At 36.3% G+C, this 27,516-nt stretch overlaps 3 protein-coding genes across 6 annotated transcripts; 1 reads left to right on the top strand and 2 right to left on the bottom strand.

Annotated features, from left to right (window-relative positions):
* Window positions 1-4,073: 4,073 nt before the first annotated feature.
* On the top strand, window positions 4,074-9,482 carry LOC103449307 (glutamate dehydrogenase 1). Of its 4 annotated transcripts, none has more exons than XM_070809905.1 (11): window positions 4,171-4,236; window positions 4,714-4,852; window positions 6,974-7,164; window positions 7,295-7,408; window positions 7,530-7,751; window positions 7,908-7,982; window positions 8,118-8,234; window positions 8,348-8,598; window positions 8,689-8,764; window positions 8,858-8,944; window positions 9,037-9,482. In XM_070809905.1, exons 3-11 carry the CDS (start codon window positions 7,057-7,059, stop codon window positions 9,220-9,222), a joined length of 1,236 nt encoding a protein of 411 aa, XP_070666006.1. In that variant the 5' UTR covers window positions 4,171-4,236; window positions 4,714-4,852; window positions 6,974-7,056; the 3' UTR covers window positions 9,223-9,482. The 4 variants fall into 4 exon arrangements, with proteins under 4 accessions (XP_028946095.2, XP_070666006.1, XP_017192016.3 ...); XM_017336527.3 differs by lacking the exon at window positions 4,171-4,236 and adding an exon at window positions 6,704-6,816 and having other exon boundaries at window positions 4,685-4,852; XM_029090262.2 differs by lacking the exon at window positions 4,714-4,852 and having other exon boundaries at window positions 4,074-4,236.
* A 278-nt stretch (window positions 9,483-9,760) lies between these two features.
* Window positions 9,761-18,195, bottom strand: LOC114820088 (protein EIN6 ENHANCER). Its single transcript, XM_029090264.2, has 5 exons — window positions 17,929-18,195; window positions 17,384-17,565; window positions 17,065-17,132; window positions 11,309-11,463; window positions 9,761-10,044 (listed from the first exon to the last, which is right to left on the bottom strand). The coding sequence occupies exons 2-4, from the start codon at window positions 17,556-17,558 to the stop codon at window positions 11,332-11,334; spliced, it is 375 nt and encodes a 124-aa protein (XP_028946097.1). The 5' UTR covers window positions 17,559-17,565; window positions 17,929-18,195; the 3' UTR covers window positions 9,761-10,044; window positions 11,309-11,331.
* A 961-nt stretch (window positions 18,196-19,156) lies between these two features.
* On the bottom strand, window positions 19,157-26,584 carry LOC114820087 (casein kinase 1-like protein HD16). Its single transcript, XM_029090256.2, has 17 exons — window positions 26,242-26,584; window positions 25,034-25,496; window positions 24,592-24,717; window positions 24,421-24,494; window positions 24,208-24,277; window positions 24,070-24,125; window positions 23,839-23,910; window positions 23,636-23,730; window positions 23,353-23,416; window positions 23,138-23,267; window positions 22,813-23,031; window positions 22,592-22,722; window positions 21,218-21,392; window positions 21,027-21,117; window positions 19,996-20,153; window positions 19,693-19,881; window positions 19,157-19,510 (listed from the first exon to the last, which is right to left on the bottom strand). Exons 2-17 carry the CDS (start codon window positions 25,445-25,447, stop codon window positions 19,451-19,453), a joined length of 2,124 nt encoding a protein of 707 aa, XP_028946089.1. The 5' UTR covers window positions 25,448-25,496; window positions 26,242-26,584; the 3' UTR covers window positions 19,157-19,450.
* Between the last annotated feature and the right edge of the window lie 932 nt (window positions 26,585-27,516).

Genomic DNA, 27,516 nt, shown 5'->3' with positions numbered 1-27,516 from the left:
AAATATTGGTATACCTAGCATTATTCTTATTTGATTCATGGGATAAATTAACGATCAATAAAACGTTAAAAAGATGATTAATCTCATTTGTTCTTTAATCTTTGAATGATTAAAGCAGGACTTCGTGAGCATATAAAGAATCTTAAGTGCTACTCCAAATGGATGGAATCTATATCTTGTGCCTCCTTAGTGGGGAAGTGCTAGTTTTTGGTAGACTCTGATTTGGATTTCCATCAAAGATTCTTTCTTACTAGTGATTCCATTATCTCACCAATATTTTGGGCCCATTTTATGTTTGCCGTCGATTTATTGGTGAATAGGGTGTTGAGTTTCTACTCATACGTCTTAAGTAAAAAGCCTAAAACTGGAAGCGATCTTAGAAACCAATTGCGCCCCAGTTCAAAACTCCATCATTTTCTAAATTATTGTTATCGTGTATTCCAACTCTCTCCCTTTTCTCTCTCCTCTTCTCTAAACTATACGTATTTCTAGCTGTTATGGCTGGCTAGCTCATCAATTATTCTTTTAAGGTTATTTTGTAATTTTCTTGTAAACTTTTTTGGTTTCATTCGCAAATCCAAAAAGTAAAAGATAAAAAAAAGAAACTCTTTGGACAGCAAGTGTAGGAGTTGGGGTTATTCGATCAACTTGGTTATATATAAATAGGTTCTGACTCAGTCATGGGCGGAGCCAATAAAGGCTCATTGAGAGCAGATGCCCTCATTCAATTAATTCGTTTGTTTAGTTGCATACTACAATTATATAATATACACGGATTATCTTTGAAAAAAATATATATATCTAATATCTAACATACATTCATTCTACTTATACTCCATATCAAATATTATATGAGCAATAGTGCTCTTGTTCTGTCATTCAAACAAAACAAAAAACCATTTCTTGCCTATCATGTACTTATAATTTTTCTCATCACTTTACCACTTTCTACTACTATATTGAAATTTTTATAACATTGGAATTGTGATACATCATCATTTGAAACTATCATTAATATCATATTGGGTATAATCATACTATAATAAGGTTTTTTTAGTTGTTTTCGGTTGACCCACTAGAAGAAATTTTTAGTTCCGCATCTGAACTCAGTAAATGAAAAATGAAATGGGGAACAAATTCTCAAATTTTCCGACTCATGGGAACTAAACACCGAATCAATCTCTATTTGCTTTTGCTATATATATATATATATATATATATTGCTATTCACATTGAGCGCGCGCGCATATATATGTTTTAATCTTGTTATTTAATAATATTTTTGAAGTTTAAACAAGAAAAATAAATTATAGGAGGGAGTTCCCCTTCCCTAAAAATTTATAAGAAGGAATCAATGCACAGGCACAACTAGACTGATCAATTAACTTTAGCAGCAAGTTTCTTTGAGATAGCAAGGTAGGTTCATAGGGCTTAGTGGGAATGCTTCTTTTATGTCTTGTTTTTATCTCTTTATCGCTTTAATTTGTTGGCAACAAGGGATGTAAGACTTTGGTGTATTACGTAGTGGATTCCAACCTTTTGACCTTCGGCCTCCATTCTATTTCTATTGGCTTCACTTAATTTCATGCCTTCTTCGTAAGCAAAAACAAAAGCACTTCATCCCCCCATCCTAATGCTTTAGGAGAAATGTTAACGACACTCTCAAAATTGGAAGTTTTCATAAATTTTCTGTCACCTCATGTTTTGACACAATGTTTATAATTTGGTATAAAAATTGACGTTAAACTGTGAGGTAACAAAAAGTTCGTGAAGAATCTAACTTTTGAGAGAGTTCCTTTTAGCATTTCTCATTCTTTATACCCCATTATAAAAACCACTTTAGTTTTTTATATGTATAATATAATTAAGAACAAAAATATACTACTAAAAAGAAGAAAATAAAAACACTTGCTCTCTGTAAATTGTGTAATGAACATGATATTCATACTAATAATCTGTGACAATCAAGAGGGGATATAAATAAGAGGAAAAAAAATGGTTATCTTCTGTACGTGTGTAAACAAAACAAAAACAAAAAAAACAAAAATCATTTCTAAATAGTTGTCATATGCTTTTGGCCAGTGACTATATTCAGCCTAGTGACCTATATCTCTACCTTGCTAGGCCAATGATTATATTCAAATGTCTAGTAAATCAGCTTTTGGCCAATGATCATTTACGAAATTTGTTGTGTTGGTGAATTAACAGTGCATTCACAATTTTGCATATACATGTGTGTCCCAAAATTTCAAGTATACAAGGATTGATCAACTCTAAAGATTTAATTTTGTAGCAAAAAAGTAAAACTCTAAAGATTATATTACGTTCTTAATTATGTGTTGAATTAAGTGGAAAAATGTGTTCCTCCCCTTGTTTTCCTTATTAATTTTAGGACATGTCCATTTGACACCATGTGCATGTGCATGTAATTCAGTTGCAAAAATTCTATCCTTACAACATTTTTCATATTGTATTTGTATTACCTCTCTTATAGGGATGTGATCCACATGTGTTGATGAGTTCTACCTCTATAGAAGAAATTGTATAAATATAGTATGAAAAATATGATAATTGTAGCATTACTAAGTTACAATTTTGTTTGTCTATTATCATGTAATACGTATGAAACATCATAATAGTCCAATATCTAGGTTTCTCTATATGTCAAAAACTTGATGTTTAAAATATAAATCGATACTATATGACAATGGTTCGTGGCCAGTGTGATCCATCAATTGCTATATGTTTGTATACGACAGTTACCGTTCGATCGGGAGCTTTGTTTCATTCTTCACCACAACAATGAATCATAGAGAAATACATGTAAGGAAATATTGGGAAGATGTATCTTCCATGCATGCATGCGGGTTATATACATATGGAAAAGGGAGATGTTAGGATTAGGCTACATACGGATGGCCATTGCACGATGATATGGGATGAAGACGGAAACTCCAATCCATCATGCGAAATCAGTCAAGATTGTGTAAATTACATCACCATGAGAGGTCTATCAATAAAGAAAAATGTTAAGAGACCATCTTTTAGACTATATTTTGCAAATTACATGATGCGGCAGCTAATGTCAAATTTTATTTTTGATGATTAAAGAAGAAATATAATTATCAACCGACAAATCATCATGTATACGATCTAAAAAGCATCCCTCTAGTATCACCCATCCATTAAAGTTCTTCATTGTTAATACACTCTTTAATCCATGTGAACTTTAACGATGCATATGTGTATGTGTGTGTGTGTGTATAATCCACCTCTATTAATTGATGGTGTCAATAAGTGTACGTCTGAGTTTTGTATGTCCGAATATTTATTACTGTGAATATATTAATCAAATCCACCATTGTTAAGTTAACCAGAAGAAATTAATTGGTTAGACCGACCACTTGAAGGAGATTCTTTTGATCACTAAATTGTCGTGATTTGTTAATCATGGTTTTCCTTTATTGATTAAACTTGCCTTGTTTTGTATCTTTTCAGCTGACACTGCCTGAATAATTTATAAAGATATAAGAAAAGCAATCTCGCAATCTCTCTTAGTTGTAAATTGTGTGTCCATCTATTGCTACAAAAGTTATAACACATGTATAATATTGCTACTAAAGATAATACTTTGTGTTCTCTCCAAGTGGGAACATATCTGTCCCCTGATTTATATTTAACATAGTTTTATTGTACGAAAATAATAATTGGAACTTTTCATTATCTTTATTACTACCTAAAGATCATACATGCAAAAAATATTCAATTTAGAGATCGTTTAGTCATTCATGCATGTCAAACCAATTGACTAGCATTCTCACGGAGAATTGCCTATTTGTTTGATGTATATGAATGACTAAAAGATCCCTAAATCGAATGATTTTTCGCATATGATCTTTAGATGGTGATCAATAGAATAAATGGTTCCGATTATAATTTCATACATGATGATACGTTATAATTTATACGTGGAGGGACAAATTATAATAGGTGCCCCATAGAAGAACACAATCATTATTCTCCTATTAATATGTAATGCTATAATCAAGAGGCATTTTACTAGACCACATCATCATGCCTAATGTTTCCACTAGTCACCCACAAATAAAAGGTATGGGCGGTATCGAACACTACAAATACTACCATTTATGGAATGCGACTAAATGGCTGTGCAATGTGGGTTTCGCGTCGGATTCAAGTACCTCTAGATGCATATGCATGCGCCCTTTGTCTCCTGTAATTTCACTTCTCATCTCTCTCTCTCTCTCTCTCACACACACACACACATTATTGTTTCTAATCTTTTTATTGTAAAACTGAATATTTAAGAATGATGTGTGTGAAATGAAAAGGGAAGGTGGCAGTGTCAAGTGTGGATCGTGCGTTACGAATCTAAGTGGTACAAAATCCTACAGGGGCAGGAGCATCGTATATATTCGTATTCCTGTCCTGTTAGATGGAATTAATCATGGTCGTCACCACTTTACACTTTGCAGAATGATATATACATATATATATATATACACACACACATACATATATTATATATGCGCGCACACACAAGTCTCAACTCTCAAGAATATGGGATTCCATTGTAGCAATAGCTAGAGAATTGGATTCTACTTTTGTCCTAATTCTATCGGTTTTAGTCATATGTTCAACACTGACATCTATATATATTTTTATCCACGCTTAAAATTCGACTTCCATCAGCCACTTGACCCTCTTGATCAGTAGAGTCTTTCAACTACACCATTCAAGCTCGATTGATCAGTTTTAGCTGCCGCTGCGTTTCGGGTTCCTCCTGTTGATCTCTCCCTCTTCTTCTCTCTCTCTCTCTTGATTAACCAGTGTAAGTATAAATAAATAAATAAATATATATATATATATATATATATATATATATATATATCTATAGTTCCTTGTCTCTCTGAAGTCCACTATTCTCACAATTATTTGGCTATTGATCTGTATTGGTTTTGGAACCCTAGTGAATTTATCATCATCAGTAACAATTTCGTACTTAATTTGCTTAAAGATAATATTACTTGCATGCACGTAGCTATCCAGGTCATGAGTCCATGTTTATATTTCCGTTTCAGCAAAAGGTTTGCGCAATAATATAGTTCCCTTTTCTTTCATGGTAATGTTACATATACATGAAGTAACAAAAAAGAGTTGACGTATATGAAAAGGTACATGCACGTACCTTTTCTTGAATAAAGAAAATGGAAATGGAAAATAAAAGGTGAAAACAGTGATACTGACTCCCCAAAAGTATGACAGGTTAGAGAATGACATGTGTTAAGAAGCTAATTCATATGTATTAAAATGTACTTGGCATTTATTTACGAAGATTTATCTAGGTATAAAATTTGCTAGAACTGCAAATTTTTAAATGCTGAAGGATGGCCTTGCTGTTTATATGGCTTGTTGATCCTTCTGTTTCCACAAATCTGAGAACCATTTCTTTCATCTTCCATTTTTGTTCTTTCTTTTCTTTGGAGATAAAAGTGATCTCATAAGTTTTTCTGCGCATGGAATCATGCTTTTTGGAAAAAGAAAAGATATTAGTTGTGCTATGTGTCGTGATGTGCACATATCATTAATTATTTACTTGATAAATGATAGTGATTGATTTTTTTTTTATTAAACAATGAATTTTGTTAGATTGATAAATGCTTGATCATGTATCTAAAAATGTGATGTGATTGATATAATTTGATAACATCCCTCGAAGAAAATGTACATGAAACGATCGGTATATACTGCTTGCAATGGTTTTGTTTTCTCAAATATAATGCGCAAACAAGTGCGTTGCAATAGGAGAAGCTGAAATACAAAATAAAATATATTCCCAGTAACACAAGAGGACCTTTTCCGCCACAAGCCACCTATATATCCAACTCCCAATTTATTGAGAGAGCCAAATATGTGGTTGGAAGAGTTTAGGTTGTTCTCTTTGATTTTCAGCCGTTTCCAAAAATACTCTTCTGAATTACGGATCATAAGTCCAAGACTAGTTTAGCTAGATCCATATTATATTCCACTAATTGGAAATTTAAGAAAGTGGCATCACTCTCAAATCATCGAGTCAACTTTTAATTTATCATCACAGTTGAAGGGGTCCACGTATGTATAATACTTTTAGTGTTTAAGAGCATCTCCAAATAGGATGTAAAAAATCCTATGTGGATTGTTTTGGCGAAAAAAAAAAAGAAGTAATTTTTCGGTTTCAAAAGAGATGCCAAAATCTTACATGGATTAACATTCTCCTCTTCTCTACCAAACTTAAAAGGCAACGTCAAATTTTTTATTTTTTTATTTTTTTATTTTAATGATAGGCCCACATATTTTTTTATTCTTCTCCATTTATTGATATTTTATTATTAAATTCTAACCCACTTAATTTTGTAAATAATCAAAAAAACATTTTAATTTAATATCTCGGTTAGAATATGAAACTTTTTGAAATGTTATTTTGTCACATTAGCTATAAAAATGAAATTTTACATTTTAATTTCACATCAATACTTTCCTTAATATGAGCTTTCCCCTTTTTCTATTGTAGTGGGGTGAGAACTTTGTTTGTGAGTTGCTTATTCTTTTTGTGTTAATCTATTAATTATAGAGCACATACTACAGTTGAACTGCTTAGTGCTGCTGTTTAATTCGAATCTAATTGTGTATATAGCTAATGCAGCTAATCATAATCAAGTACTATGAGTGTGAGAATCTTCAGGTTGATTAAGTAGCAAACAAGCAGTGTGTGTCCGGAGAACCGGTTCCATGCTCGTAAGAGCGAATTGTCAGCAAGTACTAGCACAACTTTTATTTTTTGGACTGATAAATTATATAATATGCATATGCATGGTAGGGTTGAAGTTCCTGAAATGTTATCCTTAATGGTCATTTACCTTGAAAATTTGTTATAGAGTGCAAACTGATGTATGTTTCTCCATCTTATATCTAGGTTCGTAATAACAGCTAGCTAGAGAAGCGAATTGAAGTAGCTGCTTTTAGCTTCTGAGACAGACACTTGAAGAAGGAAGCACGATGAATGCATTAGTGGCAACGAACAGAAACTTTAAGTTGGCTGCTCGGCTTTTGGGATTGGACTCCAAGCTTGAGAAAAGTTTACTTATTCCATTTAGGGAAATCAAGGTAATTTTGCATATAATCTCCCTTCTGTATATCCCTTACTCTTAATTATTGGTAGATTTCAGACCCTAAAACTAATGTGGTTATTGAGATTTCTCCTTTCGTTGCTTTTGAACTATATGCTTCGGTGCAGGTTGAGTGTACTATACCGAAGGACGATGGCAGTTTGGCTTCATTTGTTGGCTTCAGGGTTCAACATGACAATGCTAGAGGCCCCATGAAGGGAGGAATCAGATATCACCCAGAGGTATATGCATATACTTTGTTAAGTTCCACTTCTACGACAAATGTGAAAGGTTGTCATATATGAAGACTCGCTGCCATGAAATTGTCTTTAATTGTTATGGATCCTTTTATGGAAAATGTAGGTTGATCCAGATGAGGTGAATGCTTTAGCACAGCTGATGACATGGAAGACGGCAGTAGCCAACATCCCATATGGGGGTGCCAAAGGGGGTATAGGATGTAATCCAGGGGAGTTGAGTCTTTCCGAACTAGAGCGACTCACCAGAGTTTTCACACAAAAGATACACGATCTTATCGGAATTCACACCGATGTTCCAGCACCAGATATGGGGACAGGTCCACAGGTTGAGCACGCCACATTTTCCATTAATTTTGTTCAAGAGATTTGATTACAAAGAATTTGGTTATCAAGTTGATCAGCTTGAATGTCAGATAAACTTTGAACTGTATTTTAACAATTTTCTCTTCTCGATCTTTTCGGTTTTTTGGTGTTTAAACAGACCATGGCATGGATACTAGATGAGTACTCAAAGTTTCATGGCTACTCACCTGCAGTAGTGACTGGAAAACCTATTGTAAGTAAATCATGGAAAGTTGCTTCAGTAAATTGCCCTCTTTCATTCAGTTAAATTTTGTATGCTTTTTTTTTTTTTTTTTTTTTTTTTTGCGTACAATTCCGTAATTTATTAGTTTTTATTCTTGCAAATCAGGATCTTGGTGGATCACTAGGAAGAGACGCAGCAACCGGAAGAGGAGTACTTTTTGCGACTGAGGCTTTACTCAATGAGTATGGAAAGAGCATCTCTGGGCAACGGTTTGTTATACAGGTGAACTTATACTGATCACGAAAGGGTTATGAGGTTGAGAGTCAGAGACTTGAACCTAGATTAGATTTCTATTGATTTAACTTGTTGTCTAAGTTCAATTCTATCGATCTCAGGGTTTCGGGAACGTAGGCTCGTGGGCTGCCCAGCTAATCCATGAGAGTGGTGGCAAAATAGTTGCAGTGAGTGACATCACTGGAGCCCTAAAGAACAGCGAAGGAATTGACATTCCAAGCCTGGTCAAGCATGTCAAGGACAACAGGGGGGTCAAGGGCTTCCATGGTGGGGATCCAATAGAACCCTGCTCAATCTTGGTTGAAGACTGTGACATTCTCATTCCAGCAGCCCTAGGAGGTGTCATCAACAAGTACGTACTGCTTAATTCTAATAGGCAGTCCAAAACTACATCAAGATTTACGAAACATAATGAAATTCCAACCGTTGTTTTTGAATGTAGGGAAAATGCAAATGACATAAAGGCTAAGTTTATAATCGAAGCGGCTAATCATCCCACTGACCCTGAGGCTGATGAGGTCGGTGCTTCGCTAATTGGATGACAATTAGATTTAAGAGGGGACAACTAAAACACCAGTAATGTCTAATTATTAAAAATGAATTTTTTGCAGATCCTGTCAAAGAAGGGTGTTGTAATTCTTCCTGATATATATGCAAACTCTGGAGGAGTTACTGTTAGTTACTTTGAGTGGGTGCAGGTATATACCATATACACCACATACATATTTTCACAACGTTTTAACTTTTCATGCCATGCTACCTAATTTGGTGGTGCATATATAAATTGCAGAACATTCAAGGATTCTTGTGGGATGAAGAGAAGGTGAACAATGAGCTCAAGACATACATGACCAAAGGCTTCAAAGGTGTGAAGGAGATGTGCAAAACCCATAACTGCGACCTCCGGATGGGAGCCTTCACGCTCGGAGTTAACCGCGTTGCAAGGGCGACTGTCCTCAGAGGGTGGGAGGCCTGAGGCTGAACCCGAGCCCGAGACACTGAATAAAGATGAGGGATCTCTGATGAGACTCCGTTTCGTTTTTACTTATTTGGTATTTTGATACCGTACGTACGTCGCATTTAAATAACTTCAACTGCCATTGCTGTTGCCTCCCAATTGGCAACATAGCAAGTAGTTAATTTGTTTGCTACTTGCCACTGGCTGAACTACCTTGAGTGACTTGTGTAAACTCATATATTACAATTTAAAATAATGCCTCGTATCTCTTTCTTGTACATATTTGCGGCTGTTTTTGCTCACACATTACACACGCATAGCTTTACAGAAACCCTACAACAACAACAACAACAAAGCCTTTTCCCACTAAGTGAAGTCGGCTATACAGAAACCCTACCAAACTAAATTTCTAGCATGCCGAGACAACGGCCAAGTTACATGTTGTTCTTCCAAAAGAATCTTCAAAACTAAAACAAGAGTCCTATTTGAAATTTTCTACCAGTATTTCCTACTCTTAGGCCGGTTGAGGCCACCATCTGTACAAAACAAAATGTAGTAACTATTGAAACCTTGGACTACCTCATCATTAATTCAATCAGTATATTGCGGATACATGGTCAATGTGTACCAAATAAAACGGAATATTAGAAACAAGTAGGGAGGGAATAGAAAGGGCCTTGTTCTTAGTAATTAATACGACAAAGGAAATCTACACGGCTTAGAAGATGATAGAATTCCATGATACCCAGTACTTGGAAGATGATAGAATTCCATGACACCCAGTACTTGATCTTCTTATGTTGAGGTGGTTCTTTGGATATAGTTGGGTGCTTCAGCCACCTACAACAAAGAACCATGAAAACGTAAAAAACGATATACTGCGGGTGCAATGTTTCTGATCTGAAGTTGTGTTTTAACTTGTAATGTCAGCTTGAGAGAAACTAATCTTGCAAAGACAATGCAGCAATTAAAAAAGAAAAACCAAATAGCAAGAATTGATGATGCTCGACTTGAGTATAGAAGCCAGTAGCCAAAAAAGCAACATCAGATTTCAAAGATTTGCCCACATCAATGCCCTCAAGATGAGGTGGTGCAAAATACTGGCAACAACGTATCACTTGCTTGCAAAACAGTCACAAACAAAATCAAAAGTGTGTGACATAGGAGCAAGATGCTAACCACATCAAACTAACATCAGCCCTCCACATCAGCAATCAGCCACAGATAGTGCAACTAACCAAGATAACCCCAGTTCCATAACAAGTTTCCAACAAGTAAACCATGATTCATTTGCATCATGTTAAATGACATTTTCAAGTTCCTAAGTTCCTAACCAAGGTTATTGCAAAACCCAAAACACATTTTGAACATTCATCACTAATTTGACTTCATGTAGATATTAAAGTAGTATGCAACAACTTATGTGGTTCCACAAAGACTATCGCACACTGGATGAAATCTAAACGAACAGCGATGAGAATCTACTACATCTATCATTTTACACGGGTATCCTAGTAAATATTAGATAATAATACTAGAGATAAATGGATAACTCTTCTTATTATTCCACCCCTGTTCTTACAGGGAGTAAAAATGGACTGAGGAAGGCTTAAGACCATCCCTCTCATCAGTCACTTCAATCTTTAAACAAGTGTCTAAGCGCTCACTAGTCACTAGTAAGTTAATGAGCAATTTTGTTTCTTTACCACCAATATTTTCTCTGCATCCCTATGTTTTCTTGGTGAATTTAGTTTTTGTTTCTAGACCCAATATTTATGTCCAAAATATCCTCACTCATGGTGAACTCAAACCAATTAATTCTCCCATCTCTTTTTACACCCAACCAATCTCAAGTTCCGTTAGTTAACAACAACGTTCAAACCTCTCTCTCTCTCTCTCTCAAGAAATTGATTTTTAAGAAACTGGAAATATTGAAATGACAACGCAAGAAATATCCCAAAACACTACTCTATAATCTCCCCATGCCCCTCTTCCTGAAATTAAGACCATGAAAATGAATTAATTTGCATTTTTATGCCCAAGTGCCATCATCTGTATATATATGCTTTCTATATAATAGAAGTGGAGAAAAAGTGAATCCTGCCTTTGGAAGCTGGAAAGTGTTGTTCACTTCAAAACCACAGCAGCATTTCTAAGAGCCAGATATCTTTGGACATATTCATTTGGAAGTGATCTTATGAGCTTGAAGATATCAGCATTGGCATAGCGGAGGTTGGTCCTTGGATCATAATAAGGTGCCTGCATGATGGAAAAAAGCATCAATCTCCACTGTGAAGATGACGAAAGTGGTAAAGAATGAATAGGAAAGCTTTAAACATTTACTAATCAGTTTATCTTAACATCAATAGGAATGCGTCTCACAGAGAATATCTCTTCAGAACCTTTGATCATATCAACCCTATACAACAAGGAAAAATAACAGGCAACATATATGAATGTCTGGCTGGATCTCAAATCAACCAAGTTTGATCAACTATTATAAGTTTAGCAGTCCAAAGATATTTTCATCAAACTTGGGCCATTAATTTTACATTTAATTGATGCCTGACGGCAGACCAGATGGCAACCTGAACAAGTTTGTGTTAGTTGATTAAGGTCTAAACTGTATTTTCCTTACCTTAGCAAGTGTAAATAAATCAGTTTGTGATCAAGGGCTGAGATTAGATAATATTGTGCTAGGCTCAGATGTAAGCATGTGTCAAGATCTCATAGGGTCTTGTAATGAATGGTATGATGAGCTCATAGGCTCACGTAGCTTCTCTCTCCCTAGTGTCATGTAAATGTTGAGGAAAGAATGAATATATGCAGTAGAGCATTTTTGGCTCTCACTGAGATATTTTGAGAACTCTCTCTGCCTCTTCACTTTCTCTCTAAACTTCTTCTTCCTACACATTTCTAAAATACATCACTGCATAACAGGAAAGTCCAACATGGTATCCAGAGCCTAGGTTCGATTTCGGACTGGGCGTTGAATTCTGTGAAATTGTGTGAGAGAATCCAACGTGAAATCTCTCAATTTCATTCCGATTCAAGCTAAATGGCTGGATCTGGAAGCGGTGATTTACGAGCTCCCGTTTTTGATGGAACGGAGTTCGAGTTCTGGAAAGTGAGAATGGTCACCATTTTCAAATCGTATGGGATATGGAAATTGGTTGACAAAGGGATTGCTATTCCAGAATCGAAGAAGAAAGGAGAAAAGAAGAAAACAAAGAAGGAGAAAGACGAGGAAGATTCATCCTCATCGGATGATGATGAAGGAGATGATGACGAGTTGGACGCACACATGGAAGATCTGCTCATGAAAGATGCTAAGGCACTGGGCATTATTCAGAGTGCTGTCTCGAAGGAGATCTTCCCTCGGATTGTGAATCAAGAGACCTCAAAGGGTGCCTGGGATCTACTCTAGGAGGAGTTTCGCGGCGATGAACAGGCAAGATCTGTTAAACTTCAAAGTTTACGTCGTGAATTTGAGTATATGAGAATGAAGGAGAATGAATCTCTATCTGTCTATCTTACTAGACTATTTGAATTAATTAATCAAATGAAATCTTATGGTGAGAACCTCACTCATCAAAGAGAAGTGCAAAAGGTTTTGATTAGTTTGTCCAGTAAATATGATCCAATCTGTGTTGTGATTGAAAGAACTTCTGATTTGAATACTGTGACTGTGCAAGAAGTGGTAGGATCTCTTAAGAGTTATGAGCTTAGATTGAGTAGACATGTTGATGAAATTACAAGCACAGAGCATGCTTTCTCCACTATGGGTCTTGTACCTAAAGCACAGAATAGGCCACTCACACAGGGAAATCACAGTAAGGGAAAGAAGAATTGGAAGTCTATGTCTAGGAAGTGGGAAAACAACACTCGACAGCCTGAGAGACAGGGTGAGATCACTGAGGGTGTTAAACAAAAGTGCAAGATCTGTGATAAGGCTCATCATGGAGAGTGTTGGTTCAAAGGAAAACCTAAGTGTCATAACTGCAACAGATTTGGACATGTAGTGAGAGATTGTCACCAGCCAAAGAAAAATCATACTGCAAATTATTTGAATCATGTTCAAGATAATGCGATGATGTTCTATGCCTGTCATAAGGCTTCTGTGCAAGAAAATAGTGGAGTTTGGTATCTGGACAGTGGTTGCAGTAACCACATGACCAGTACTGAATCATTGCTGATCAACATTGACAGAAGTATAAGGTGTAAGGTGAAAATGGGCACAGGGGAATTGGTTGACTCAGTTGGCAAAGGCACACTGATTGTGGAGACCAAAAGAGGCACTCGGTTCATACCAGAAGTAATGATTGTACCTGGTTTGGATGAAAATCTTCTCAGTGTAGGACAAATGGTTGAACATGGCTATTGGTTGGTGTTTGGTGATTTCATGGCCTGCATATTTAGAGATCGTGAACTGCAAGATCATATAGTCACTGTGAAAATGAAGGGAAATAGATGCTTTCCACTAATGTTTAATCATGTGGATCATATTGTAGCAAATATTGCTACCACTGAAGGTAACACATGGAAATGGCACAGAAGATTTGGGCACCTAAACTATGACAGCCTGAGAATGCTACAAGAAAGGAGTATGGTGTATGGTCTGCCATATCTAAAGGAGTACAATCAGGTGTGTGAAGGGTGTGCTACTGGAAAGGCTCACAGAGAGGCTTTTAGCAAAGAACAGAAATGGAGAGCAAAGTTGCCTTTAGAACTTGTACACACAGATGTGTGTGGACCCATGAGTGAGACACTTGGAGGTAGCAGGTATTTTCTTACCTTCATAGATGACAAGTCCAGAATGTGTTGGGTCTATTTTCTGAAGTGCAAATCTGAGGTATTCAGAATTTTTAAAATGTTCAAGGCCATGACTGAATTACAAACTGGTTACAAACTGAAGAAACTCAGAAGTGACAGAGGAGGAGAGTACACATCTCTAGAATTTGAAAAATTTTGTGAAGATGTTGGTATTGAAAAGCAACTCACTGCTGCTTATTCTCCCCAGCAAAATGGTATTGCTGAGAGGAAGAATCGTACCATAGTAGAGATGGCAAGAACCATGCTCTATGAAAAAAAATTACCACTCAAGTTCTGGGGTGAAGCAGTTCACACTGCTGTCTACTTGCTTAACAGGTGTCCTACCAAAGCACTAGAGAACAAGACTCCTTGTGAAGAATTCTGTGGTAGAAAACCAGGGGTAAAACACTTGAGAATCTTTGGTTCTGTTTGCTACACTCATGTGCCAACCCAGTTAAGACAGAAACTGGATGAAACTGGACAGAAAGGTGTATTTGTTGGATATGGGACAAGAGAAAAGGGTTACAGGGTGTATGATTTGAAACACAAGAAGATCATTGTCTCAAGGAGTTATTTTTGATGAAGATGCTGCTCTTAACTGGGAGAATATGGAAACTGTGCATTTCTCAGTACCTTTCTCAGAAGCTAATGAGGGTATAAGCATAACTGAGATAGAAAATGGTGTGTGTGAAGAAACTAATATTAGTTCCTCTGATTTATCTTGCCCAAATACAAGAAGTGAGTATGTTTCCAGTGTACACAATGATGCTCCTAACACTGTGAATATGGAGAGTGAAATTCCACTCACAGAAACTTATGACAACACACCAAAGAAGTGGAGAGATCTGAATGAAGTGTTTGCTCAGTGTAGACTCAGTGTCATTGAACCTGAGAACTACATTGAAGCTTCTCAAGATGAAGCTTGGAAGAAAGCAATGGATGAGGAGATTACTATGATTGAGAAGAATGACACTTGGAGATTGGTTGATAGGCCAAGTGACAAACCAATTGTTGGGGTAAAATGGATCTTCAAAACCAAATTGAATTTGGATGGCACTGTACCAAAACACAAGGCAAGATTAGTTGCCAAAGGGTACACTCAAAAGCCCGGAATTGATTTTAATGAGACGTTTGCACCTGTGGCTAGATTGGACACTATAAGAACACTCATTGCTTTGGCAGCACAGAAAGGGTGGAAACTGTACCTGTAAAGTCTGCTTTCCTGAATGGGATCCTTGAAGAGGAAGTGTATACAGATCAGCCAGATGGGTATATTGTCAAGGGAGAAGAACACAAAGTATATAAGTTAAAAAATGCCTTATACGGTCTAAAACAAGCTCCCAGAGCTTGGTACAGCAATATTGATACTCATTTGCTGCAGAGTGGATTTAAAAAGAGTCCAAGTGAGGCCACCTTATATGTGAAACATGTGGATGGACAGGGAACTCTGATTGTCTCTATATATGTGGATGACATAGTTTATACTGGAAGCTGTTTAGAAATGATTGAAGATTTCAAATGTGATATGATGAACAAGTATGAGATGTCCGACTTAGGCTTGTTGCATCATTTTCTTGGAATTGGAGTAATCCAACAAGAAGGGAGTATCTTTATTCACCAGAAAAAGTATGCACTGAGTTTACTGGACAAGTTTGGTTTGAAGAGCTGCAAATCTGTCTCAATACCCTTACCTCCCACGGATAAACTAAGGAAAGGTGATGGGAGTGAAGCTGCAGATGAAGAATTGTATAGGAAAATTGTCGGCAGCCTTCTATACTTAACTGCAACAAGGCCTGATATCTTGTACTCAGCATGTGTACTTGCCAGGTACATGCACTGTCCTTCCATTAAACATCTTGGCACTGCAAGGAGGATACTCAGATATGTGCAAGGAACTGTTGACTATGGAATTAAGTATGAAAAGGGAAATGCAGCTCTACTCATAGGATTTTGTGACAGTGATTGGAGTGGAGATGAAGATGACATGAAGTCCACATCAGGGTATGCTTTCAGCTTTGGCAGTGGTGCATTTTCTTGGGCTTCTGTAAAGCAACAGAGTGTTGCACTCTCAACTGCTGAAGCCGAGTATATGAGTGCCTCAGAAGCCACCACTCAAGCTACATGGCTGAGATTTGTGCTGCATGATTTTGGTGAAGAATTGATCGAACCAACTCCTTTGATGTGTGATAACACATCAGCAATTGCAATGTCAAAGAATCCGGTATTCCATCAGAGGTCTAAACATATCAAGAGGAAGTTTCATTTCATCAGAGATGCAATTCAGGAAGGAACAATTGACCTGCAATACTGCAAAAGTGAGGAGCAACTAGCTGACATTTTCACCAAAGCACTTGCTAAAGACAGATTCTGTGCTCTGAGGGATAAGCTTGGGGTAATCTCAGTTAAGACCTTAGAAGGGAGTGTTAGTTGATTAAGGTCTAAACTGTATTTTCCTTACCTTAGCAAGTGTAAATAAATCAGTTTGTGATCAAGGGCTGAGATTAGATAATATTGTGCTAGGCTCAGATGTAAGCATGTGTCAAGATCTCATAGGGTCTTGTAATGAATGGTATGATGAGCTCATAGGCTCACGTAGCTTCTCTCTCCCTAGTGTCATGTAAATGTTGAGGAAAGAATGAATATATGCAGTAGAGCATTTTTGGCTCTCACTGAGATATTTTGAGAACTCTCTCTGCCTCTTCACTTTCTCTCTAAACTTCTTCTTCCTACACATTTCTAAAATACATCACTGCATAACAGGAAAGTCCAACAGTTTGGCCTGCCTTGGTCATGAAATTCACTCTCAAATATTTAAATAAACAGATTGGGTAGCATGGAGGTTTTTTTTTTAACAGAATGAAAGTCTGGAAAGTAATTAACTAGCAACTATGTAGCTATAGTGAATGAAAGGACAGGTTTCTAGGACACTGAATCAACGAACGAAACTCGTATGAGTATCTGAAATTTATGATATATATACAAAAAAAAAAAATCCAACCTTGGTACTGTTAAATCAAAATTTCAAAATTTGGAATAAGTTTTACATACCTCATATCCTGTTATATCACAAATTTTCTTGCTTGGATGCATAGAGGGTGGGGATTCTATATTAACATCTGCAAGCATGGGACATTAAGAAAAACAAAATGAGAACAACACTTGACAGTAATATGCTTAAAATACAAAGCTAAAATACATACATTTATCCATACAAAGTTACAAACTAAGTAATTTCTTAAGCGCTATTACGGTCATAGTAAAAAACATACTTAGTTCTTCAATGGCAAAGAGATTTTCAGTTTGAATAACAATTTGCGCAAGGGGGTAAAGGTAGAAGCTTGAAACTAATTATATCAGTATAACTTACAATTTGGTTCATCGGGTGGGTAATTCTGATAATTCTCAGCCTGAATGATCTGCTTGAGATGTTTCCAATGTCTCCCTCTTGATTGGCCTTTTGGATACTTCTCGTACATCTGAATGCGCTTGAAGCTCAAGTGGGTTGGCAACACTAGCTCTGCATCAACCACCTCGGGCTCCATATTTTCACTTGTCAAAATAAAATCAAAACCCCGTTTTAATTTCTCTACCAAAATTAACAAATAGCAAAATTATTTTATCTTCCTAACCCCAAAATCACAGAACCACCTCTGGTCCAAACAAAAATGGGGCTGAGTTGGATCGGACAACCATCTGAGTTTACTAATCAAAGTGAACCTAGTCGACGCCCAAAATTCAAGACTAAAATTTTGGGTTCTCCTTGTTGATTGGAACATATACAATCTAAGGGCTACAGTTTGTTCGCTAATTTGGGAACTCATACAAAGAAAGAAAATTCAACGAGAAACAAGTAAGGAAATTGAATCAGTGTAAGCATCAAAGGAAAGGAATCGTTTCATCTCATGTATGTACCTGTAGATTGAGAATGCGATGCCGCTGGAATTCTTGGGTTTTGGTTTTGCTGGAGAGAGATGACGAAGACGGAGACAACACTCGGCTCTTCTGGTGCGATTGTGAAGCTGCTACACCACACCAGTGTGTCTGGACTCTGGTCTGGTCTGGTCTGGCAACCCGTGATGAATTATTTTGGACTTTGGGTCGGATAATATCGTGGTCCATTTTCAAGCCTTTTGTCAAATTCACAGCCCAGTTTTGTATTGAGTCCTCAATATCCAAGGCCTGTAAATTTAGTCGGATTATATCGGTTTTTACCCAAAATTATAATTAAACTAATTACAATATAATGATTCGGTTTGGTTCATACTGCCGAAATAATTGTAGAGTAATGTTATACTCACCCACCACTTGTTCTATTTTCCCGACCATCTTACATTGATATTTTATTTGTCTTTTAGCTATAAGATGAGAGAAAATAGAACTAATCGGTGAAATTTATGAAGTAAATACTAGGGAACCCACATCTTTATACCACATTGGTTTACCATCTCATGTGGCAAGTGATGCATACAATCAACATCCAATAATATAAATTCATTATATGACGTGACATGTACACGTCACTTGCCACATTAAATGAGACACAAGATGTGATATGCCTAGCATTTTTCAATTTACAAGGTTTGATTTAGGTGGTTTTGTTTTGGGCCTGAAATTAACAAATAATTTTTTTTTTTAACTTTGTTGGCAGCCGAAAGGAAAAGAGTTATCATTGGGACTCAAATTCTTATGTGCACTTCAAACTATCTATATTTAGAATAGTGTCGAAATTTATTTTTTGCAATGCCAATATTAACATCTTAAAAAGAATTTAATAATTCTAATGACTCGTTTACTAATCCGTAATCAAATTGGAAGAAAATGAATTGATAAGGAGTTCCAACGGAGAGGAGTCAGAATTGAATTCCGGTTTAAATTGTTTATTAAAATCTTTTGGAATCAGACTGTAAATCAATTTAAGCAACAATACTAAATTGCTTGTACCAAGTTATCATATCAGTATATGCTGGGTCTACCTATAAGTTTGTCTTGGACGGATTCGAACACTGTTTGATGTGTTGTGGAAGGAATTGCTCTGTTTGGGTTGAACTTGAATGATTAAATTTGGAACATCAAATCTGATTACTTAACCTCTTTTCTTAAGATTAATTAAAAACTATCAGGTACTTAAAATTCATAGGAATTGCCAACCAGATTGTATCCATAAATTGGTTTGCAGGCAAGTCCTAAACAAGTTTGTTATGTTTCTATTTACCACCTTTCGAGTTTGAATCCAACACAAAACAGATTAAGCAATACAAACATAACATCATGCTTGTTGGTTGCGGCCACATGTTTTCCAAATATAATTCCATCATTTCGCTCCTACTTGCAGGGAATGGAAGGATTATCCAACTACTCAAAGACCAACTTGTAAAAAGCTCTCAAAAGCTTCACTTGCATTTTTCAGGTATAAACCACATATACACTCAACAAATTAGCAAACGGTCCGTCCGTAACAAATCGATGCAATATAGAGATTTTTTGACCATTTTTCCTGCATAAACAAACCAAACAAACATCCCAAGTTACGCAGAATCCAGCGTCAGTGAAAATTGTCATGTATATGCCTCAATAGTAATACCTCTCATCTCTGGTGTGGCAAGCCGAGACATTTGAGCCCCAGATTATAAAGAATAACAGAAAACTAAAACTAACACGAGACACTCAGTTTCTTACCTTTACATGGCTGCTTGGGAAGGCGGAGGTACGCAGAGTTTCTTGGGTTTCATCCATCAACTTGCGTTTTGGTATGCTCAAAATGAAGGCTGCTTGATCAGCGGTGGCAGCCATGGATGTTATTCTGTAGCCACTTTCCCATCGCCTGTGGATGCCTTCACTTGGGTATACAAAATCAAGCTCCACAACCTTGTATTTTCAAATCAAATGCAAAAGGGGGCAAATGAGCAATCATCAAAAAAAGAAAGAACATAATTTAGAAATTCAAGAATTCTACAGAGTTGACTCTGAGTAATAATATACCTGGTCCGAAAATCCAGCATTCCTGGACATAACAACACCCCAGCGATTGCCAGCGGTTGTCATGGATGTTACATGGAAACCTTCTTTCCACTTCTTATTTATCCACTTGAAGGGAAAAGATTCGCTTACCTTGTACGACTGCTGGGTGTATGGAGTACCTATATACAACACCATACAGCATAAATCAGTGCTTAGGACATGGTCCGTATTACATAAAAATATAACAGTCTCCCATTTGAATGTTTCATTTACCAGCATAACATGCAGATGATCAAAATCCATACACAAGCGTGACACGCAAAAACATACATTCCCATGTGCTCATTACTATGCCAACTTAAATTTAAAAAGATTAATATTGAAATTTTCAACACCAGTATTGGGCCACGGATGCAAAAGACTCCTAATGTTTTTTTTTTTTTTTGAAGTTCTATAGCAAAAAAAAAAAAAAAAAAAAATCATCGAGCTTCAGATGCAACTCTGTTCACGGGTTCTCATAAGACACTTGCATTGCCGAAATAAGCAGGTTATAAACAACTATAAAGGTGGGGATGAACATAAATATAACTTGTCACGTGTAGGTAGCTAGCCAGCTTGCCCCAACCAGGAGGATGAGGATTTCAAAACGCATATCAATGTTCATTAAAATCAAGTACAGCACTTATTCTATGTTTCATTCAATGTGTTTTCTTTCAAACAATTTAAAACTAAGGTTCAGACATTACAATAATGGATCCAATGGCAATTCTAGAGATATAGAACCTTTGACTAATCAAGGCATTCCGATCCACAAACCACAATGGATCCAAAAACCAGTAGAGGAAAACATCAGAGAAACAGAGATTAGGGATTTGGAAAAAATAAGAAACATCACATATTTCACGATTAACCAGTGCCACAAACGTGTATAATAGAAGCACACAACACATTTCCATACAAAAAATCAATCTCATAATAATTTAAATATTAATAAAAAAATCAATCTCATAATCATTTAAATATTAATTTCAATGGTATAAATAAATGCAAACCTTTGGACATAACAACCAAGGAACTCCCATTAGCCGCACCAGCTATTGAACTAATATAGAAGTTGTTTTCCCACTGTTCCATGATCCAATCCTGTCCAGAACCAAACAAAATAACAAAGATAAGAAATACTTCAAGAAGTGCATACATTACTAATACAAGATGATCGAATATACTTATTTCATATGCTAACCTTATGCAGGAAGACAGTTGACAGCTCATAAACCTGGGCAGTGAAACTTGTCCCTGCATCCATGATTAAGGCCCATAGACTTGATGAAGACGCTACACAGCTGATATACAAGCCATCTTCATTACCCTTATCGACATGCTGATGCAGCCTTGAGTCCGCCACATTGTAGTGATACCTACATGTCCAGTAAGAGGCTTACTTAATATTATGCAAGAAAATTTTATGTGGGGCACCTCCCTGGTGACACACCACTTCATTCTAGGTTCAAGCCCAGGCCATCCTAGGTTCAAGTCCAAGCCATGCCTCTTGGTTTCCTTACAAAGAGTGAAAAATACCATGCAAGAAAACAATTACAATGTACACAACAAATGGGCATTGAGCAATTACACAATGTACACAACAATTGCAATGTAGACAACTAAGTAATTCTTATATACAGACACATCAGAATCATCATTATCATGCATCTCAAGAAACCAAAATCAAAACAATTTAATGTAGTTTAAGAGAAGTCCATGTATCATTTACATTTTATGGAACTACACTCAACATACACGTATCTTATCTTTTTCCATTTTTCCCCGTATTTGTCTTTGTTGAAACCTAAAATACAGGGACCTGATACAAATTGTGACAGTATACAAGGGCATAAAAGCTACTGTTTCCCTCTAACCAAAAACAAGTGCAGCTTATCCACAAAATTGATTAAAGTCATACAGGTCAGAAGACATAGGAAACCGGTTTTTAAGAACCATGACAAACAGAAACAAAAGATACCAAATAAATAAACAAGTATGAGAGGATATCAACATTTGGTAAAAGATGAAAATAGTAATTTACGCATGCTTTCATTAATTGAAATCTCGTATTTTATATTCACTTTATACATGATTAAAATTTAAACCATAACTAGAAACCAATAAAGAATAATTTATTTAAGAGCAATAATGTTTTCCAATTAGGTAGGCAGCATTATGATTCAGATCAAATTTCAGAAAAAGGTCAGTTAAACTGATATTTAAGATATTTCTAGTAACAGACCACCACCACTTGAGCCAGGGAAACAAAAAAGGAATATCACTGCCAGTCTCCATTAGTTAGCTAATTTGCTTATGCACAACTAGCAGTCAAGATAATGAAAACTAATCCAAAATTCATACCCCGTTTGGGACTGATAAACTGTATAACAACCTTCTCAACGAAAATCAAACATTAAAAATACTTCAACTGCTGCTGGTACCATTTATCAATGTTACAATATGGAAATAATGCATGTTCATATGAAAATGAGAATTATAAAAAAAATAATGTAGGAGAATTCCACTGCACAATCACATATTAGGGGAAATCAGACTGAACAAATGTATAATTCACCTTTGCTTCATTGGACGACGCGCATTGTACACTGAAATCCACTGGGTAGCAGGACTACCCAGTCGAACTTTCTTCTTTGGCTGTTCATCTTCTTCCAAATTTATAGACATTCTTCCCCGTTTTTGTCCTACCTATTTATGCAGAACGTTGAATAAATAGAAAGTTCGAAGAATATCCAAAAAAAGATTAAAGTACAAAGTTGGAAAAGTAACCAAAAGCACCTTAAGAGCTCCATCAATTCTAATTGGTCTTAGTGGCAGGCATGGCTCGATCAAGCTTTCAAAGAAGGATATCAACTTTGCATAATTTGGTTCTTCATCAAACTTCATAATTGTAATAGCTTCAAGAAACTGTTTGAATGGGGGAGGGCAGAAGCAGCACATCAACTCTGGAGAGGTGGCCATCTTTTTCTTACAAACAAGAAAACTCTTGTTATCCCCCTGTAATTTCAAGAAAAAACAAGAATATAGGTTGTCAGCTTTATATGAGACCAGAATACAGAGAGCAAAACGCATTTAAATATTAATGTGTATGCCAATGACTCACCTGATAACCCTGCCAGGGTAACCTTCCTTTTATGAGAAATATTAATGTGTATGCCAATGACTCAAGATCATCCCTTCGACTTCCAGTCCGACCTAAATGTGCATGTACACTTGCATACCTTATTGTTCCTCTGCCAAAAGTAGAAATTTCAATATTTAAAGGCCATCCAGAAGATGACTGAGCACATGTAAGACCATTGTTCTAACATTACAAACCTGAATATGTCAGGCCTCTGATCATATTCAACATGTTGACCAGATGCTTCCTTCCATTTAGACGCTGAAAACAAAATTAGAATATTTATATAACATACGTATTAAACACTAAATTTGGAAATAGGACTTACAATAAATAGGAAACACATCATATATGACCATGCAACAACAACAACAACAAAGCCTTTTCCCACTAAGTGGGGTTGGCTAATCATATATGACCATGCAAAGTACACAAATAGTTTGCGTGAAGTTGAGATAAGGAAGCACAAGAGCGGCATACCCAATCCAAGATCAATAAGATATAGCTTCTTCTCATCAGGTGTAGCAGGTTGACCAAGTAAAAAATTCTCTGGTTTTACATCGCCATGCACAAACCTGGTTTGAAATGAAAAATCCATGATAAGAACTGGTAGCAAAGCCTGGGGAGGGTTGAAAAGTTGCATACACGTAAGATTATAAGTTAAAGTTTCCAATAAACCTTACCCTTTTAAGTGAAGCTTTTCAAGAATTGATATTGCCTCTACGGCAATGCATGCCACCATATTTGGAGACATCCTGTTGCAGACATAATAATGAATTATAGGGCTGCATAAACTTTGATGTACACAAGAGACGTTGGGGCATATATTCATATAGGTTTTGCAGGGTGTCAATTGTGTGCATGTGAGAGAGAGTGAGAGAGAGAGAGAGAGAGAGAGAGAGAGTGAATCCTACGATTGCCCAAGAGAATTCCAAACATCCCAAAGACTGGGTCCAAGAATGTCCATGACCTGAAATATAATAGACCCATCAGACAATGTAAATGAGTACGGACTCCAATCAGATAGTAAGGAACTCCAAATCAAATCTTACCAGAATGTAAAAGTCTCCCTGGCGACCCTTGTAATGAACCCAAGGAATTCCATAACATCCATTTAGATTACTATTAAGAGATGAAAATAACCACAAGAATCAGAAGAAATATTCGAAACATTTCAAGAGTAATGCAGATAAACTTAAAGATAGTTATATGTAATCTTGTAGTAAAATACTAGGGGAAAAAAAAACAAGGAATACAAAACTCACTTGTAAACTTGCCACTCATAAGGAGGGCCGTAATTGCAACCTTTACTATTTCGGTGTTCAAACTTCAAAGCAACCTGTAAAAAGAATAAAAAAAGATCATATATTTGTGATTCTGAAAATAAAAGTTGTAACCAAAAAGAAAATAGAAGTTCAATTAATCAGATTAGGTACCTCAATAGCGTCAGGTCCTGTCCTATCAGTGCCACCACTAACCCTTCTGCCAACATAAACTTGCCCAAAACCACCCTTACCCAACTTCCTTTCTACCTTGTACACAGGAGAGTTACCAACTTGTACCTGCAGCAAGCAACGGAAACTCTTAATTTCTGTATACGCAACAAGACATTTATTAAAGGTACCATTCCTTTCAAAGAGAACGGTTATATTCTTATTTGGCCATCCACGTCACTGGAACAATTAGATTTGGAAACATAGAACTGTTTTTTTGTAACGCTGATAATCAGCCAAATAGAGTATAATCACCAGAGTATTTAGTCATAAAAGCTGGTTCTACAATTAGTAGTCCCACATCAATGGAATTAATAATGTGTGTTTATAACTCTAAAGAGACAAAAACGGACCCAATCAAAAGTATTAAGTACAGGCTATATACCCTATCAGGAACAGGAGTCCCGCCTGCTTCTTCTTCACCTCCCACTATTTTGTCCGCACTTCCACCACCCTCCATCGCAATATCTTTATCTGCTACAACGTCCGCACGATTGTAAATGGGTTCAGCAGCTCCTAAAGCAGCAGCTTCAGGACGGACCTCGCAAGGTTCAGGGTCTAAATCTATCAACCTAACGCCCCGACCTCTACCAGCTGCAGTCTGCCTAGTGGGTATTGCCGGTGAAGGACCTTTTGCTACAGCATTACCACCTCTTCCCCTACCACCACCTGCTCTTCTCCGAGGTTTATTCTGGGCAGGTAGTACACAATTTTCGGCCTGACCAATTGGTGGTTGTGAGGAAGGCTGAAGATCATCAAGCCGTTTTGATCTGCGCACTCCGCTTCGCAACTCTGGCATCCTCAGCCCATGCAAATCACATTCCACCCAATAATCCCTTCAGGATACTCTGGAACATAAACAACAGGAAAGAAATCACTAAAATTCTTAAACAAAACACAATTTATTGTTACAAGCATATAACTGAAACAATACCATGAATGGAATTTTAAACCCCATTGCAGGCACATCCAGACCATATAATTTTGCTGTATCATACAATAATATAATAAGAACAAGAAGAAGATCGCAACAACATTGATCGATCAGGAAAATCAAAACAAACACAATAAGAAAAAAAATCCTGTGAAGCTTGCCTCAGTTGGTTCCTATAGAGGAAAAGTAGGGTACTGAAACAGCAAATATACTATTAATGGGCATGTTTATATCGCTTGAAAGATCTAAGTTCCAAAAGCCAAGCAACAAATGAAAGGCAAATGCCCAAATAATGTTAATAAAATGAATCCGTTCCGATTTTCCAGTTCTGTGATATCTTTTGTTTCTTTATCCTAATCGGTCATTTTTCTTTGGTCAATTCCTAACCAGTCATTAGCTTCAACCTAAAGCACGAAACTTCACCAAACTCAGCATTCCGACAACGATGACTCTGACCAAAAATACATATTCAGCTACACATTCAACGAATGAATCAAATGAACAAAACGAATAAACATCCGAATCAGATCGATTTGTGAGCAATCAGCACTCCGATCATCGAAACAAAGCAGGAAACTTTGAATACAAAGCGATCATCGAAACAGTTGAAGAAATGAAAAGGCAAAATAAAAAGCACACAAAAAATGAAGATTGCTCACCGATCGGCTCCAGAAAACGGAGAAAGCAGGAGGAGGATGAGAGGCCGAAACGGATTCAGAAGGGCGATGATCGGTTTAGGGAGCAGATCGTCGTCGTCGTCGTCGTCATCGTCGTGGTGGTGTTGTTCAGTGAAAACAAAGCGACAGAGGCACACACATTTTCCCTTCTTCTCCCTTCTCTTATCAGAAACAAGCTCAAAAAGATTTTTGTTTTTTTTGGTAATGAGAGATTTGGATGCTTTGAGGGCTATAAATAGAGCTGAAGCCCTCACCCTGCCTTGCCTTAAGTACTTTTCTTTCTTCTTTTTCTCTTAACAAATTATAATTATTTAAAATTTCATTTCATTTCATTTATGTTTTTTCCCTCAGAAAATTAAATAACATATTTTGTTGATGGTGGTAGTGCGTTCTAGACTTCTAGTTGAGTGGAGCAACTTAAACCTAAATGTAGATCACAGATTCACGGTACACTGTTACAGTAGAGTTCCGATCATAATTGTGTTTTTTTTTTCTCTCGATCTCTAGAAAATAAAAGGTAGTAGAGCATCGTGGATGCCCTAGTATGTAAAAAAGGGTGGCGTTCCAAAACTAAATTTCAAAACTGATGTGTCTAAAAATGAGTGAAGGTGTGAAATGGTGTCCGAATAAGCTTCTTGTGCGGTTTTATATTTTATATGGGAAAGACAAGGACATGGAACATGAAAATGTGGCCTTGTAATAACCAAAAGCTCATTTTTAAAATTATTTTCTTTTCCTTTTTCCAAATTATATGTTATTATTATTATTATAAGAAAATATGAGTATTTGTGAGTTAGACACAGTTTGACCTGATCAAATTCCAAAATTACAATTACAAAGTCGTGTTCTTCTAAAGTTTTTATTTTGAAGATGTGTGAAGACCGAATGTATATTTACCGTAAAAATAAATTAGTTTAGATCAAAAATATAAAATATTTGACAATTTAATAAATCAAAACAAGAAACTAGTTTTCTAATCATGGATTTTAAGTTAGTTTTGCTTTATTAAGTTGTCAAATTTTTAAATCTTTGAATCTAAACTAATATAATTTTATGGCTAATACACATTTGGTCATCAAAATGAGAGGAAAGCAAGACTGTACAATTACATGAGTGTTTGTGAGTTTACACAATATTCCTTGCATTGCTTGACCTACTTTTTATTTATTTATTTCATAAATCATATTTGATTGGTGATATTCCTTTATTTTATTTTTTTGCCAACCTCACACATATGATATGAGTTGTAGGATTGAG

This window comes from Malus domestica, chromosome 12 (assembly GCF_042453785.1).
Source record: "Malus domestica chromosome 12, GDT2T_hap1".
NCBI lineage: Eukaryota > Viridiplantae > Streptophyta > Magnoliopsida > Rosales > Rosaceae > Malus > Malus domestica.
Note: the sequence above shows the minus strand (reverse complement) of the source record. Positions and strands in the feature narration are given on the sequence as shown.

Excerpts from the sequence above, each read along its gene's own strand:
- LOC103449307 (XM_029090262.2), top strand. The coding sequence starts at position 7,057 with ATGAATGCATTAGTGGCAACGAACAGAAACTTTAAGTTGGCTGCTCGG. Across the intron at positions 8,599-8,688 it reads CTAGGAGGTGTCATCAACAA|GGAAAATGCAAATGACATAA; the intron begins GTACGTACTGCT and ends TTTTGAATGTAG. Across the intron at positions 8,765-8,857 it reads CTGACCCTGAGGCTGATGAG|ATCCTGTCAAAGAAGGGTGT; the intron begins GTCGGTGCTTCG and ends AATTTTTTGCAG.
- LOC114820088 (XM_029090264.2), bottom strand. The coding sequence starts at position 17,558 with ATGGAGCCCGAGGTGGTTGATGCAGAGCTAGTGTTGCCAACCCACTTG. Across the intron at positions 17,133-17,383 it reads CCCACCCGATGAACCAAATT|ATGTTAATATAGAATCCCCA; the intron begins GTAAGTTATACT and ends CCATGCTTGCAG. Across the intron at positions 11,464-17,064 it reads GTGATATAACAGGATATGAG|GCACCTTATTATGATCCAAG; the intron begins GTATGTAAAACT and ends TCCATCATGCAG.
- LOC114820087 (XM_029090256.2), bottom strand. The coding sequence starts at position 25,447 with ATGCCAGAGTTGCGAAGCGGAGTGCGCAGATCAAAACGGCTTGATGAT. Across the intron at positions 24,278-24,420 it reads TATGAGTGGCAAGTTTACAA|TAATCTAAATGGATGTTATG; the intron begins GTGAGTTTTGTA and ends ATCTCTTAATAG. Across the intron at positions 23,268-23,352 it reads CAGAGGCCTGACATATTCAG|AGGAACAATAAGGTATGCAA; the intron begins GTTTGTAATGTT and ends TACTTTTGGCAG.